Below are 17,727 nucleotides of genomic sequence, written 5' to 3'. Positions count from 1 at the left end.
TGTGATTACAAGGGTTACTTAACAGATATTTTCTTCACAGATGAGATGAAAATACAAATGGTAGAAATGATATAATTTACTAAGTTTTGGCTATTGAAAGAGGCACCACCTTTCTCCACACAATTCACAAAGGAGAAATTACTGACACATTATGAAGGAAAAAATGGGCTCCAAGAGATTAAATAAATACCACAAGGTTGTACAAACAGTAAAAATGAAATTGAAATCTAAATTTGTCTGATTCTAAAACTCAACAAAGGTAGACTTCTGATTCAGTGTTCAACATGTAGTATTTTTTTAAGTTTATAGTTACACGTATCCCGATGTCTAACTTAAAATTCAAAAAGAGTAACTTCAAATCATTTATACAGATATAAATAGTGATATAAAGCACCATTCCCCAAGATTTGACTTCTAAGACTTATGTTACTCAATGTATGACAAATTATAAACCACCTTAAATGAAATAATCTATATTAAAAATATACGTCCATAAGAAAAATTAATGAAGCAAAAGCTTTCTTTTGGAAATGGCATTAGTGAGAAGCCAGTTAAATTATGAGTTGTGTTGTCTACATTGTGACAGCTGAGAACATAGTTTTATAATCTCTTTACTAAAGAAGTAAAAGAAGAAAATACTATACGTTCTGAAAATTGCTGATTCTTCATACTTTAGGCCTGTTGGGACAAGTAATCAAAGAAAGCATCAAAATTACATTGTTCAAAGGTATGCATGATACTAAAATAGGTTTGGAATAGTGACAATAATTGTTAAGTGATCTTTTCCAGTGAAATGAAAGAAAAGGGTGGCAGCCAAAATCTACCTGTCTTCACAAGAGTAGAATCTACCCTATTTGATGTGCAAAAACTATAGAACATAATGTAAAACCATGTAAGTCTATCATAAATAAATGAAAATCCAATACAAACATTCCAAATCGATTCAAACAAAAGCTTTATTCTACATATTCTACTTTCAAAGAAACATAGTAAGCCTACAAAGTCAGATTGGATCAACAATGAAGAGAATGGTTAAATGGTCAATGGGATATTAGTTCATTTTGCACATTTATAAAATTACAAATGGTCACTAAAGATAAAGATATATTTATTACAAATCCTTCTATTATCAATTCAGAATTTGTCATTTTAAAAGGTTATATTATATAACCTGTAATCCGTTCTCTTATAATCGAATAATATATATTCCTCAAGAACATTCATGTTACTAGGTTAGTAATATTTTTCTTCCTATATATTGAAACAAAAATTTTCTTGCAGAATGTTTGGTACACATGATAAAATTTGGATAAATGAGACATATTTAATGCAATTAAAAATGTCAAGTGGTTTTTAATTGTCGTTAGCATTGTGAGTGAGCAGTGGTTCTAAAGACTGGTGACAGAAGCTGGAACACATTTTAATGAATGATTAGATGATTTCTTTATCATCTATCTGGCTTTGGATTCTAGCTGAACAATTTATAGGACCACCCATTTTAAGCTTTAATTTCCTCAATTATAAAACTGAGGCACAAAAATAATTTTAAAATAATTTTTAAACTGTTTTCCACCATACTATTTTTATAGGTTATAGGCAGAAGGGAAGATGAGTCCCTCTACACAAAGGTCTTATGAGGATGTAAAGGAAACAAGCATACAATGTACTTAACATAATAATAGCTCAATAAATGTTAGATGCTATTGCAGTTCCTATTGTCCTAATGATTCACTAAAAAGATAAATCAAGTCATTACAGAGAAATCAGTATAGTTAAAGGAGTTTCCTTGCAAAAAATTTAAAAGAGAACTACCACATGATGTAACAATACCACTCCTTAGTGTATACCCAAACAGAAATGAAACATGTCAAAGAGACATCTGTTCTCCCAAGATTATGACAGTGCTATTTACAACAGCCAGGAAATGAAAATGGCCTGAAGGTGCATACAATGATGAATGAGTAAAGAAAAAGTGGTACGTATATGCAATGCCACTCAGAAACAGAAAAAGATGAACTCTTGTCATTTTTAAAACATGGATGAAAATAAGGTCATTATGGTAAATAAAATAAATGGAGCAAAGAAAGACAAACATCACATGATCCCACTCATATATCAAGTCTAAAAATCAGATGGTCTAAGAGAAATTCAAAATATAATAGTGGTTACCAGAGACTTGGAGGGATAGGGAGAAGGTTGACTGGTAGGTACTAGATTATAAGTTACAGCTAGATAAGAGTAAAAAGTTCTAGGGTCCTATTGAACAGTACGGGGATTAAACACAACGTTAATACAGTACACCTTTCTCTCTGTAAGATGTTTAGAAATTAGGAGTCTTAGTAATTTTGCTATAGAGAAATGGATAATTCTTGAATAGCTTAAGTTTAAGATCTTATACCTGAATTACCAGCTATGTGCTCAGTGGGGCAAAGGAACTCCAGAGTAACATCCTCGATTGGCACGGTGGAGCAACTCTGGCTACAGTCATTTGGGGGAAGAGACACTTGAGCCACCAGGCTTGTTCTCAGTCCCAACTTTCTTCATGCCACAGTGAGCCAGCTGATCCATATCAAGTAAACTCATAGTGCCCACACACTTCATTTACCCAGGCCTGTACTCTGTCCAGAGCACCAAGTCACACTGAAGCACACCACCTGTTAAATCGGTCCACAGCTCTCCACAATCAGACCAGACAAGTACAGGGGCCCAGCAGAAACTGGTGATTTTCTGAGCTCCCAGACACAGAATACAGAATAGAGACAGAACAAAGCAGGGACAACTACAGCAGAGTCGTGTGTGTGTGTGTGTGTGTGTGTGTGTGTGTGTGTGTGTGTGTGTGTGTGTGTGGTTTTGGAGGGGGTGGAGAAATGGGGGGAATGGGCTTCCCCCTTTCAGAATAAAGCATGATTCAGACTCCTATCATTTACACAGGCTGAACTTTTGAAATTAGTGTAGACTATGGAATCGTTAATTACAGCCGTCTGGAGTCAGCGTCATGGTGTGGCAAGTTAAGTTTCTGCCTGCAGTACTAGCTTCCCATATAGTTGCTGGTTCAAGTCCTGGTTGTTAGACTTCCAATCAAGCTCTCTGCTAATGCACTGGGAAGGCATCGGAACACAGGCCAAATCATTAGTTCCCTGCACTCACGTGGGAGAACTAGAAGAAGCTCCTGGTTCCTTGCTTCGGACTGGCCCAGCTCTGAAAGTTGCAGCCATTTGGGAAGTAAAATAGTGGATGGAAGATCTTTTCTCCTTTGTCTCTCCTTGTCTCTATATAAATCTGCATTTCATATACAAATAAATAAATCTAAAGAAAGAAACTCTGCCAGTGGTGGAGCACTGCAGCACCTTTTCCCCACCTTGTCTCAACAGACAGCTGTTTCCAGCTGGAAGCCTGTCATCCACTCAGAGGAAGGGCTGGCTTGTGGCATGGGTGGCAGTGGCATGCCAGCCCTATCTCCTCACTGTTCCTTGGATCCCCTGCTTTGTTTCACCATTTGTCCTCTGAAAGTTTCAATCATCCCCCCTGAGAATAATGTCCTTTCTTTGTTTTCTGGTTATCTATCTGTGGCTGAGACTTCTACTTAGCCATGTTGGATGTTAAACTTCCTTTTTCTTCATATTAACATGTAACAAGAGTTTTAAGCATGTCTTTCTCTCTCTCTCTCTCTCTCTCTCTCTCTCTCTCTCTCTCTCTCTAGTTTCTTTTTTTAAAATTTATTTGAAAGGCAGAGTTATAGGGAAAGAGACAGATAAAGACAGATAGATATCTTGCATTTACTGATCCATCCCCCCAAATCTATGACAGGCTGAAATCAGGAGCCAGGAACTTATTCCAGATTACCACATCGAAGCAGGGGTCTAAACACCTGGATCATCTTTCACTGATTTTCCCAGAAACATAAGCGGATCAAAAGTAGAGCAGCTGGGACTTGAACCGGTACCCATAAGGGAAGTCAGCACTTGAAGGTGGAGGCTTCACACTGTTGTTCCCACAGTGTGGACTCCAAGCATTCTGAGTCTTTTCTATCTGCAATACTGTCTCTATCAGCAACTGTATGGCATCTTATGTTTAAATTAATTGACTCTCCAGACTTGGATATCACGTCACTTGTTAATGAAGCATTTGCTATATGACCTAGCTAAAAAGTAATCACACAACCCTTGCTAGTTATTTCACTTTGTTCAAACCATATGAACATAATCACTGCATACACCATATTAATTTATGTACAAAATTCTCCTCTTGCAGATTTTGAGTGAACTCTAAAAGCATATAGCCCAGTAAGTATTTCCTGGATAAACAAAACCAGCAATGGCATTCATATTTATTACTAAGAGAGGAAAGGAGAAACAGAAAGCACATCACCAGCACTCCACACTAACTACCGGCCTAAGATAATAAGGGTGGCTGCAACCATTTCTACATTTGGGAAACGCTTTTTCTTACCTTCTGTTTTCCAGGAGACACACTATAGCATGAAACACAGTATCCCAAAAGGCATGCCTACCACAACTATTTAAATAACTGGTCCCTTCCTTATTTTGACTTAACTTTGCCAACAGAGAAGGGAGAATTCCAGCATGCATAGAAACTTTATGTCAGTTGTCTCCAGCAATGAGCAGTTTCAGCATTTTGCCTTTCATATTATACAAATATATACTAGTGCATGTCAAAAAGTGTGAGGAAAATAGAATTAAAAGACAAGCTTACTTTGGAGCAAAACAATCTGCAGTCCATGCAGATGAGGCACTTTAAGAAAGTTCATGGAAAGGTGGGCATTGTGGTACAGGGAGCTAAAGTTTCCACTTGGGATACCCACATCTCATATCATTTCATGCCTCTGCTTTTGTGATTTGTTTTGCTTTTTGTTCCTTTGTTTTATCTATCTATCTATCTGTCTACCTACCTACCTACCTACCTACCTATCCACATTATTTAAGGTTAGAGCTTAAGGTTAAGATTTAGGGTTAGGATTACTGCCATTCACATATAGAACAAGACTGGACTTCCTGGCTCCTGACTTTAGCCTGGCCCAGGCCAAACTGGATCATTTGCAGATGGAAAAATCTGTATATATATTTTTTCAGATAATTTATTCTTACTGAAAAGGAAGATTTACAGGAAGAATGAAAGAATGATCTTCCACTTATTGGTTCACTCCCCAAATGAGCACAACAGCAGGAGCTGAGCTCATCCGAAGCTGGGAGTCAGGAGCTTCTTCCTGGTCTCCCATATGGGAGAAGGGTCACAGAGACTTAGGCCATCATCCACTGCTTTCCCAGGTCACAAGCAGGGAGCTGGAACAGCTGGAACATAAGTAGAACAGCCAGACAGAAACCAGCACCCACATGGGATGTCGTGTTTGGAAGGTGGAGGATTGGCCAGTTGAGCCACTGTACCTGCCCCTGATTTATATAATTTCCTTCTTCCTTCCTTTGTCCTAGTCTTCTCTACTTTCCTTTCTCTCCATTTTCTTCCTTCCTTTTCATTTCCTTTCCTTGTTATCTTCCTCCATTCATACTTTCCTTCCTTTTTTGTCTGTCTGCTTTGTTCATAATACACATTTTCGATTAACTTTTCGAACCCTTCTTTTTTGAGGTGAAATCCCTATCAGACCCACTCGCATTCATTTACACGTTCTTTCTAAACATTAAAATTTTTATGAGTCAAGTGATTTCAACAAGGTAAGTTTGTTGTAATGAATCTTCTCCTATATATTCCATATCAGTGGAAGTTGCTTTTGTAATTATTAAAGTTAATAGGGTGGCTTAGTGACTCAAGCCACAATTTAAGATGAGCCCATATGGGATGGGCTAATTTCCTGGATGCTCCTTTTCCAATCTAGCTTTTTGCTAATGCTCCAGGGAAAGCAGAAGAAGATGACCTAAGTGCCTCAGCCCTTGCACCCATTTTGGATACCAGGATGACGTTCAAGGTTCCTGGCTTTGGCCTGGCCCAAACCCAGCCATCCCAGCCATTTGGGGAGTTAACCAGCAGATGGAAAACCAATGTGTGTGTGTGTGTGTGTGTGTGTGTGTGTGTGTGTGTGTGTGACCCTCTCTGTAACTCAGCCTTTCAAATAAATAAATAAATTTATATAAATGACTACAACTTAAAAATGAAAGGTAAGAGGAAGAGTCATATACATGTGATTCTTCAAGTTTATATATAAACCTTGAATATATCTTAACATAACACCCTGTAAAGATGGTTTGACCATAATATTAGCCTGCTGAATTATCTAATTAAAAAAAAACCACATTTTTAAACATTCAATGAAAACTGATGATACCAATTTTATTTCTGATGTGGTCTAATGAGGTAGCTAGTCTAATTTTTACAAGCTAGAGATCAGAATATAATGTCATGCTCCTACTTGTCTTTCAAAATGCCTGCCTTCCTGTGATGGACCTACCTTATCCAGGACCTAACAGGGATACTATGAAAATATGAACTTGTGGATGTACCATAAAATCTACAGAGAGCTTCACCCATTACAGGTACCAGCCCCTACAGCCAGGGAGCTCTTTCTTTTTGCTGTGGACCAGGGCTCCAGGTGCTACACAGCTGCTCTCCCTCTCACATCCCTACCTGTATCTTCAGTTAATTCTCCTGCCTATGCCTACTCATAACAGACATTTCTCTGTGTAGGGTAACCCACATACATGTTCACTTACTCTCCTTTGAATACAGTTTACTATCACTTTTTGTACCTTACATACATATATATGCTTAGAAATCGTATCTTCATCTAAGACAAAAGCCTTAGATTAATATACCTATACCCTTATCACTTCCAATATTAATGTTTGATACTTTTGAGATAGATCTACAAATCAAATCTAACACATTCAACAGTTCCTATCACCAGACTTTCAATATCAGTCTCTATAGAACTTGAAACCATTACACATCCAAATCGTATCAGAAAATATTCCAGAGCAGCTGAGATTTAAAATCTAAAGGTGTATTTTCCTCCTCCTTTTATTCTGCATGTTAGGATGACAGGCATATTCTCAGTCACCAAAGAGCTCAGCAGCACAAAGAAGCTCTGTGGCAGACATGAGAACACAGAAAAGACAGGAGACCGGGATTTGCCTCCTTAACAAAGACTCTGAACAAAGAAGAGTGAAATGTTAGAACATAAAAGCTTTTCCTATATCTACTAGTTCACCTTGCAGAGTTAGTCACACATTTGAAGTAATCTGTGCTGAAAACCAATAATGGTGGACAATTATCCAGCTTCATTGTGAATTTTAACTAAGCCTGGATATTGATCGTATACTTTGTCTTTGCGTAAGCCCAGTCACTGAACATACACAACATGAAAAAGAAGCCACCAAACAGAGCTATGTCATTTGAATTTTTTAAGGATAAAGAACAGTGTAAGTTCAAATATTTTCAATTTTTGTGGTGCTATTTCTGAAAACTGTTGAGAATAGCTCACAAAGAGAAAAATGTAAAATAATACATATTATTTGTATGCTCTTAATTTCAAAAATAATTTGCAAGTTATATCAACATAGTGATTTTGATATGACCTTCTCCAAAATACAGAAAAGACAGTAAAGTAACTGTTACTCAAAACAATTTTCTCTTTGAATTTCATAAAATAAAAATGTGTAAAATATAATCATTATGTCACTAATTTATATTTTCAAAGGCTAATTTTCATTCATATTAAACTGAAATGTATTATTAATTAGGAACTTCACAGATACACAAAACACATTCACCTGATTATGAGTCATACTGGGAAGTGTGTAACTTTTAATTTTTATCTTGGAAGCACTAGAATATACATTCACATAATTATTAATATATAAATCACAAATAATGAAATTCATTTTCATAAAGTCTAGCACTCTGCCTTTTATTATATATTTACAAACTTGTATAGTCATCAGTACAATTATTTTTAGAACATTTTCATTATCCTTAAAATACCCCCCATTGCCATAAGAAGACATCTCCTATACTTCCAATTCCCAAAGCAATAGGCAATCACCAATCTAATTCCTATCTCTATGTATTGGCCTATTCTGGATGTTCAATATAAATGGAATCATGTCATCTTTATTGCTCAGATTTAAGTAATATTTGCAACTTCAATTTTGTGATTTTTTACTATGCAGTAGACATGAAACACTCACAATAACACATCAGGTAAGTACTACTACCATCTCCCCTCAAAATGACAAATCAGAGGCACAAAGTCCAAGTAATTTTTTAAGATTTATTTCTTTTTATTGCAAAGTCAGATACATACAGAGGAGGAGAGACAAAAAGGAAGAATCTTTGTCCAATGACTCATTCCCCAAGTGGCTGCAATGGCTAGAACAGAGCCAATCCCAAGCCAGCAGCCTGGAGCCTGGAGCCTCCTCCTGGTCTCCCATGAGAGTGCAGGGTCCCAAATCTTGGGGTGCCCTCAACTGCTTTACCAGGCCACAAGCAGGGAGCTGGATGGGCCGTCAGGATTAGAACTGGTGCACATATGGGATCCTGGGCATGCAAGGCGAGGAATTTAGTCACTAGGCTACCATGCCGGGCCTGAGTCCAAGTACTTTACACAAGGCACAAAATAACTAAGATGGAGAAGGGTTTTAAATCAACATAGATGGGCTTCAACATTCAGAATATTAACCAATGTTTATACTTGAGTATGCCTTGACTATCTTTGAAAGAATCTTAGAAACATAAAATAACTGAAACATACAGAGTTGAGAAAGACTGAATTATAGCATCCCCCATAACTGATGGGTCAGCAAAGTTTACATTAAGAAATTTCTTTGGAGGAATCAAGATGGCAGAATAGCATAAGGACACAATTAAAAAGATGGAGAAATATTAGTGTGAAGCAGAGAGGGCACATTCCAGGAAATAGGAGAGGACAGAACACCAGAAGGGTACCTGGAGACTGACAGACACAGGAAAGCAGTGAAAATAATGGTGTGGTGTTACAGTGATTGACACCCCAGTGGCATTCAGCAAACTGCAATCTGAACTCCACCGGGGCGGTGGGAGCAGGGGGTACTCCACCAGCAATGAGGTGGGAGGGACATTATTGGGAGCTTTGGAGGTAAACCCAGACAAAGAACTGCTCGTCCTGCTGGTCTGTTTGATTTGACCAGGAGCAGAAACAGAGTGGCAGGTCTCAGACAGGCAGTACAGGAACAGTGTGAATTTCACAGCCCAGTCCGCCTACTACAACCAAATTTGGCACCATTTTGTTTAAGGAGTCAAGGAATATGGACAGTACTGTGTGTGCACTGAGCTAGGAGTGAACTCATTTCTGACTCAGTGAACTGCAACAACATGGCATCCTACAAGTTCCATCCAAGACAGGTCCGGGTAGTCCTCAGACTTGATGGCCAACAGATCAAGAATTCTAGTAGTGGCACATCAGGTGCCATCAGTGTGGCAAACAATTTAAGACTGCAGGGGACAACAGTGAACTGAGCATGCACTCAGACTGGCAAGAACTCCCTGAGCTCAGTGTATTGCACTGGTCCCGCAGGAAAATAATACCAACTTTCGCATTGTATGGGTCAAAATAGGTCCGTGTAGCCCTCAGACCTATCAGCCAACAGGTTCCGGCAACATTGGTACCTCCAGCAACCTAGCTATATAGGACACCTGGTGTCTCCCTAATCCTGGGTCCTACTCCAACCAGAAGTGGGAGAAAGGTTGTGCAGACAATAATACAGCCACAACACGGTATCACAGGAGGTGGAAAGTGTTGAGCCAGGAACTGGGGCTACAGAGACTATGCTTTAAATCTAACATAAAAACCCAGACCTGGAACTTGCTGGAGAGAGTGGCACAAGTGGCTGCAAACAAACAGCCATGTACAACTGCAGTAAGTAAAATCGAACTGTAGACCTGTGGGAGACACAACTCAGAAAACTGCCCCAAGGAGAAGAATCTGATAACCAGAAGTACAATGACTAAGAGCAAAGGAAGAGACAAAGGCACAATGAATATTACTGAAGACTCACCTGCAAAGGAGCAAAATCCTTTGCCAACTTCATTTAGCTGAGGAAGACATCGAGAAAATGGAGGATACAGAATTCAAAACACTTGTTCTGATTAACAATGAGGAGCACATAAAGTAGGTGTTCAAGGATTTTGAGGAATGTGCTACATACTGAAAATGAATCAAATGAAAGCTGATATATCAGAAATGAAGAATACAGTAGAGCAAATTAAAAGTACAGGGGAGAATCTCCAAAATACAATGAAGGAGGCAGAAGAAAGAAGCCCATAATTTGAATATATTTCCTGTCACAAAGGGGACACAAACAAAAATCTGGACATAGAGCTGGATCAGGCCAAAAAAAGTATTCAAAGAATTGAAAGATACTATTGAAAGGCCAAATATAAGAGTTAGGAGTCCCAGAAGCTGAAGAAAGAGAAACTGGGTTTACAAATGTATTAAATGAAATAATAAGGGAAAATTTCCCTAATCTAAAGAGAAATTGGAAAACAATATCCAAGAGGGGCACAGAACTCCCAACAGAGTTGACCAAAAGCGATCTGCACCAAGACACATGATTATCAAACTCTCTTCAATCAAAAGTAAGGAAAAGATTCTGAAATGTGCACGTGAGAAAAATCAGCTGACATATAAAGGAATGCCAATTAAACTCACTGGAGATCTCTCACAGGAGACTACAGGCCAGAAGAGAATGGAGCGACATATTGCAGATTCTAAATGCAAAAGATTGTCAGCCTAGGATAATATACCCAGCAAAACTTTCCTTTGTCTTTGAAAATGAAATAAAATTCTTCCACAGTAAAGAAAAGTTAAAAAAAAAATCCGTTTTAAAATCTGCCCTACAAACGATACTTTAAGATGTTTTCTTGACAGAGGAAAGAAGTAGTGTCCACTGAAACCAAAGGCAAATGTGAAGAAAATCTCAGTAAAATAACAACAGAAGCCTAAATGAATGAACAACCTATTGTTAAAAAACACCTATTTGTATTAACCCTGAATGTAAACGGCTTAAAACTCATCAATCAAATGTCATAGATTAGTACACTGGATTAAAAAACAAAACCCATCTCTTTGTTGTTTCATCAACAAACATCAGAAGAAACTGTGTCTCATGGATTTTGATTATTTTTTGGTTAGTTTCATCTCTTCAAAACACTTTCTTCTGATTTAATTATTCAATGACCCATAGATCATGCAGAAGCATCATTTTTTTCAAGAAGGTTCTTGATTTTCTTTATTTCTTCAGTGACATATTAGTCATTCAGTAGCATGCTATTTAACTTAATGGTGTTGCGAACTTCTTTTTATTTTCCTCCTGTTGTTGATTATGATTTGTGGCTTTTCATTTAAGGGGATGCATAGTAACTGTGTGATGGAGACTGTCATATCCAGCTGTGAGGATACAATGCATCTCCACTTCCAGACAAAGATGGACTCCCAATGAGTTTACTGTATCTTGACAATAGGATACTGGACTCTGCCATTGTCCATGCATGCAATCATGGATATATAACTGTGTATCAAGAACTATACTTCCGTAATGATATGGGGGAACTCAGTGAGAGGGGAGGGAATTAGGAAAGGGATAAGGTAATTCCAAGGGCCTATAGAACTGTATTATAAAATAATAATAAAGATAAGTAAAATTAAAAAAAAGAAATTTCTTTGGTTTGCAATAGTGCTACTTATACAAGAAACAGACATCTTAGTACATTAGATTCCAGAACTTGAAGGAATATGAGGCATAGAATCACTAATTTAATCACATCCACACTGCTAAGTACTAATAAGTGATCTATACAAGAATCCCACTTCTGAATGAGGAAATTATGGCTGATTATTATTATTATTTATTATTTTGCCTTTAGTTTTCTCATTTTTTTCCAATGAGAAAAATAACCTTAATTTTGCAAAAAAAAAAAAAAAATTTCAATATAACCTTAGTTTGATATGGGATGCAGCCATGGCAAACAATACCTCACCACTTCCTCACAACACCAGCCCCAAATCAATTTTTCTTAAACCATATTGGCACAGTTTTTACTCTACTGAGAAGTCTTGGTTCCATTTTCCAATGTATAGCCTGGAACAAAACATAAGATGACTCTTTTCAAACCTGAAAAATTTCCCTTCTCCTTCTCTCAAAGGAGGCTACAATAAATGGAGTCCTGGGAACACTAGCATTTTACATTTAATCTTTTAATTTCAAAAACTAATATTCAAATTGGTTATCAATAAGTAAAATTTGCCCTCAAGTACCTGTATTAATAGTAAATTTCAATTTCAAAAAATCTAACACAACTGGACTAGACTTGTCAAGTGGTATTCATATGCTATACTGTTTATTTCAACATAACCTGGACTTTAAACATTTAACATTGTTTAACTTGGTTGCAGTGCTTTATAAATGGCTATATTTTACCATTTACCAAATCTCTTTTATTGAGTTATTCAAACAAACTTCTACCATTTGACGATAGTGCTTCTTTTAGGAGAAAAACAACTACTGTCCTCAGAAAATTGAAAGTGTTTATTTTGGCACTTAAACCTTGTATTGAGCCTTCTGGAAAGTATTTTAAACTGTTGTTTTTAACCCAGACTTTGTGACTGAAACAGGAAAAGGTTCCGTAGCTATGTACCAAAACACATACTTATTTATAGGGTTGATTTTCTTTCTACACCAAAAATACTGGCTTGATGGCAGCAGTTTTCCAAACATAATTTCCTAAAAACCAAACTATAAAGTGTTTATCAATGTATTCAACACACAATTTGTTCACCAGCTTCAGAAACTCCTGAAGACTAAGAAATGCTAAACCACAGTATATACGCTGTCTTTAAATGCCACAAATGGCAACGGTTGTTTCACTTGATTGTTGTACCGTCAGGAATTTCCACAGGAAGAAAATCTACTTGACATTGTACTTCCTCCCTAGGTATGTCAACAAAAATCGTGCTTGTAATTCTGTGACATTTTACCAATATACCTTCTCCAATGGGTATGCTATATCTTCAGACAAGAAAGAGCACAAATTTATAAAAATAAGCCATGTGAACAATTGCAGTATCATCCTAATAATATTCCCTAATGCAATTAAGTTTTTGAAAATCAAAGAATTAGTCATTCTTCTTAACTGCGCTTCAACCAAGTTCTATATCACTAAAGTATAAAAATAGGCTGAGGAAAATATGATCTTGAAGAACCAGAGAAATGATTAGTTCAAGCAGTTTGTCAGAGACCACCACACAGCAGCAATCACCTTGGAATCAATAGGAATGGTATAAAATACTATACATTCTAATACCAATTCTTCACAACTAGTCCTTCCTATCTTTAGTCATAATATATGTTTCCAAAAAAAAAAAAAAGGGAAGAAGGAGGTGGCTTGAAGAAGGGAGGGACGTATGATTATCTTCTTAGATTTGTCCCTATGAAGTACATAAAATCTGTTCTCCTTCCATTGATACATTTAAAAAATGAATAAAGCCAGCATCATCACCATTTTATTCTTGCTGATAATCTTTTTTAAAAAGTCAAAACATCTTCCTGTTGCTGATTTTGCTTTATGGCTTTTCTTTTAAGGGGATGTATAGTAACTGTAATAGAGACTATCATATCCAGTTGTGAAGATGCAATGCAGTATGCATCTCTACATCCAAATCAAACATGGATTCCCAAAGAAACTGTTAAATACATCTTAACAATAGGATTCTGGATGCTCTGCCATTGCCCATACCTAAAATGTAAAGATACACTTACACAACGGATTGATGGACATGTGACTGTTTGTGAAGTACTATACTGCTATAATGATACAGAGATAATAATTATTATTAATAATTGTTATTATTATTATTTTAGAAGAACTAAAAAATAAAAAGTTAAAAAAGCACTAAGTTGCATTATTTTGCCTTATCAAGCATGTTCTGGTAGGAAACACATGGCTTAAAAATTCTGGTGTGCATGAATTGCCTTATATTTAAAAAGATACATGATGTCAACCAAATATACCTTTCTAAAACTCCTTAATTGCCTTTGTTGTTTAAGTGAAGTTTTTAAATACTAAAACCTAGTACCTTCTTGCTATGACTGAATGTTGCTTAGATGCAGGAAAATCATGATTTATTTAAATGAGTAAAGTAAGAATAAAATAAATGCAATTTGTTTCAATGACAATGAAATAGTAGACTCATCCTAATTGAAAATCATATTCTCCCAGATCTGTGGTTATATGAAGATGAGCAACACCTTTTTAATGGAATTTAAATCTTGAGTTATCCTACTCCTATCCCCCACATTGCTCAGAGACCATATTTCACAAAAATTTTTAACTTCATATTATGTACAAACAGTATTTTATAGATTATAATTAGTATGCCATGGCAAAAAGCATAAATACAGTCTTGCTATAATTTTTCTCATTTAAATTTAATGAGAGTAAAGGAAATTTAAGACCAATATGCAAAAAATAAAAACTTATTTATTAGAATCTGAACAAAGTCAACTTTTTAAGATGAATCTTTAAATAGAATAGGGCAAAGGTGAGTACATCTTTCCCTCTCTCATTCTTTTTTCTCCTCAAAAAAGATTGACCTCTCATATCTGTGATATCTACAGAGGAAAAATATATCATTTGTATGAAATAATTGCTGAAATAATAATTTCACTTTAGTGTCATGGTTGATGAAAACATTGCTAAGGGAAACTATTTTTAGGGTTAAAATAGGTAGGGATTACACAACATACCTGAAAAAGAACATGTACATGGCAGCTGTGATGCAGAACAAAAGAACCTACAGAAACAAAAAAAATACATTACTTTCAAAAGAATAATGATAACATTATTTTGTAACTAATAAAAGAAAAAGACAAACAATTTTAAAAATAAGCAAAAAGATACAAAATATTAGTCAAGCTCATATTATGTTCTCTAACTTTTCAAATAATCAGTCAGGTGATAATACACTGTTACCATTACAAATATTTATGCACATGTGTTATATAAAGATAAATATATGTACATAAACACACAAGTTAGGATGGAAGAGTAAGTAAAAAAAATTCAGGAAAGAAACAATTTTTTAGCTTGGCTTATTAGAATGGCTGAAAAAGCAAGTGATTTAGAATGAGGATAATATTTGTTACAATCAAGTCAGTGAATGAATGGGAAAACTTATTACTATTCTATCAAGTACATTTTAGTGTAAAAGACAATGTAGCTACCAATCAATTCTAATTTGCAGGAAATGTTCATTAAAATGTAATCATTCTTCATGGAATACAGAGTAACCAGTTTTAAAGTTTTTTAAAAGCATGCAAAAACCATACAATAAATCCTAATTGAAGAAGCTTTCCTCAAAACCATAATAAATTCAACATGCTACCAGGGAACGTGGAAGGAATCCAGAATCACAGACCTGACTAACAGACTAGCTATGTCAACAAAGCAGATCCCTAGACTACTGTTTCTAAATCCATAAAATGGAAGTTGCATAATGGATTTTTATATTAACAACAACAGTTTGAATTAAGCAGTAAGACTGTCCACAACCTCATATTGGACAATAGGAAAGGAAAAATCAACTTTCAAGTCTGAGCATAAGAACAACAAAAAGGAAAAGGTATAAAACAGTAGTTTGCTATTCCCAACAAATATTTTCTAGACTACTTTCTTAAAAATTTTCTATCTAACTTCACAAGTTTGTTGTCTTTGCCCAAGCTAAGTATCATAAACAAGTAGTATAGCACAAATGAACCAGAAATACATAAATGAGATAACTAAGAGGACAAAGTCAATTGTCAAATATTACATGTATTTATGAGTATCATATCATATTTAAAATCTCTAACCAATACAGTCTGCTCCCTTCTCTCTTCCTTCTTATAGCCTTCCCTCTTTATCATTGATTTTAAAAGTTACCCTATCCCTGATATTCAAGATTCATTTTACTATTTTTACAAGTGTAACTTTAATCATTTAGGGTATTTTTTCATTTTTGAGTAGTCTTTTATAAAGTCCAAGTAACTGTGTCCTTTTTTTCCCTCACCTGCAAGAACACATCCTACTTACTTTGCTTTTAATTTAAACACACACATACACACATGATCAGGAAAGGTCTCTTTTTCTTTAATTTCACTGCCATTGTATCCCCAACAGACAATGCTAGATGTTCATTCCCTGGGGTTTCCTCTATATTAATCAATATCTCTCTTGCAACCCCTACTCAAAAATTTCTCAAGGCTGCACCTAATCCACTGCCTATGGTGCTGGCATTCCATATGGGTATCAGTTCTAGAGCTGGCTGCTCCACTTCTGATCTAGCTCCCCACTGATGATCTGGGAGAGCAGCAGAGGACGGTCCAAGGACTTTGGCCCCTGCACCCATATGCAAGACCTAGTAGAATTTCCTGGCCCCTGGCTTCAGAATGGTTCAATTCTGGACACTGTGACCCTTTGCAGGGAGCATTCTCTCTCCTTTTCTCTCTCTCTTCTATCTCTTTCTCGGACTCCAACTTTCAAGAAAAATAAGTAAATCATTTTTTTAAAATTCTCTAAAACAGTCTCACAAATATTTCCCCTACTTTTCACCAACTCTAAATGTCCAAAGTCTTTTTCCCTCAAAATGTTGCTATGTTCGAGCCTTACACACTATACCAAAACTAAAGATCATTGAAAAGGATCATTAAAGAACAATGGATCAATTAATTCAAGATATATTTATGAAAACTCTATACACCACAGACCATTTCAGACAAGAGTACAGAACATTGACTTCCCCTTGTGGAAATGATCCACTTATCTTCTAAGTTAAGTGAGAAAATATTAAAAACAAACAAAACCAGTATTAGACATGCTGACATAAGAATTTTGGAGGCAAAGAACAATAGATAAGGGGCTGGTGACATAGTGTATTGGTTAAACTTCTGCCTATGATGCTGGCACACCCAGCTTCATAGCTGCTCAGCTCCTGCCACTGTGGCCACTTGGGGAGTGAACCAGCGGATGGAGGAGGATTCAGTCTCTCCTTTTTGTAACTCTGCCTTGCAAATAAAAGTAAAATGAACCTTACAAAGAGGAGGGATAGGGGAACAGATTATTGCTGTATGCAAAGAGGTCAAGGAAATAGAAACATGAGCAATGGGACTGAACAGATGAGGGGATAACCCAGGGAACCATATCCACAAAGCCACTGCAAGGATTCTGGTTTTAGTCAAGAAAGATAGACAGAATGCAAAACGTGTTTAGCATTGTGTTACTGAAGGATGCTAAGGAAAGGACTTCACTTCTAGCTAAGTAAATTTTTTAAAGTTTTGAAAATTAACTGTAATGGCTTATTTATCATAGGGGTTTAGCAAAGTGCTTTTTTTCTTCTTATGTATCTATTTTTTATTTTATTTTTTTCACCGCAAAGTGCTTTTATAAGTAAATGTAAATATGAAGTTAAATAATGAAGGATATTTTCTCCATATTTGAAATTAAATAAGTTTAAAGCTAAAATTTAGGAACCTCAAAATAATCATAAATATATGTCATACATATATGATTATATATATATGTATTATATATATAAACTTGGATCCTGAGAACCTAAATGATAATTTACACCCTACAGCCCAATACTGTATTTTGTATTCCACAATACAATACTGCAGCTGCTGGTCACTTGGAGCTACTTAAATGCTTTAGGAATTCTAGTGAGATACAGTTAATTTAAACTGCCTGTAA

The 17,727-nt window shown here is 36.0% G+C and overlaps 1 protein-coding gene across 2 annotated transcripts in view; it reads right to left on the bottom strand.

Moving 5' to 3' along the window:
- Positions 1-17,727, bottom strand: part of TMEM135 (transmembrane protein 135) — a 203,989-nt gene that overhangs the window by 57,524 nt on the left and 128,738 nt on the right. For both annotated transcript variants that reach the window (XM_040964366.1, XM_040964365.1), the window contains one exon: positions 14,748-14,794. In XM_040964366.1, the coding sequence (XP_040820300.1) occupies positions 14,748-14,794 (47 nt within the window). The remainder of the gene's footprint in view (positions 1-14,747; positions 14,795-17,727) is intronic.

Source organism: Ochotona curzoniae, unplaced genomic scaffold (genome assembly GCF_017591425.1).
Source record: "Ochotona curzoniae isolate NIBS_2020 unplaced genomic scaffold, NIBS_Ocur_1.0 scaffold_3223, whole genome shotgun sequence".
NCBI lineage: Eukaryota > Metazoa > Chordata > Mammalia > Lagomorpha > Ochotonidae > Ochotona > Ochotona curzoniae.
The sequence above is the reverse complement of the archived record's forward strand: the minus strand, read 5'-3'. Positions and strand labels throughout refer to the sequence as shown.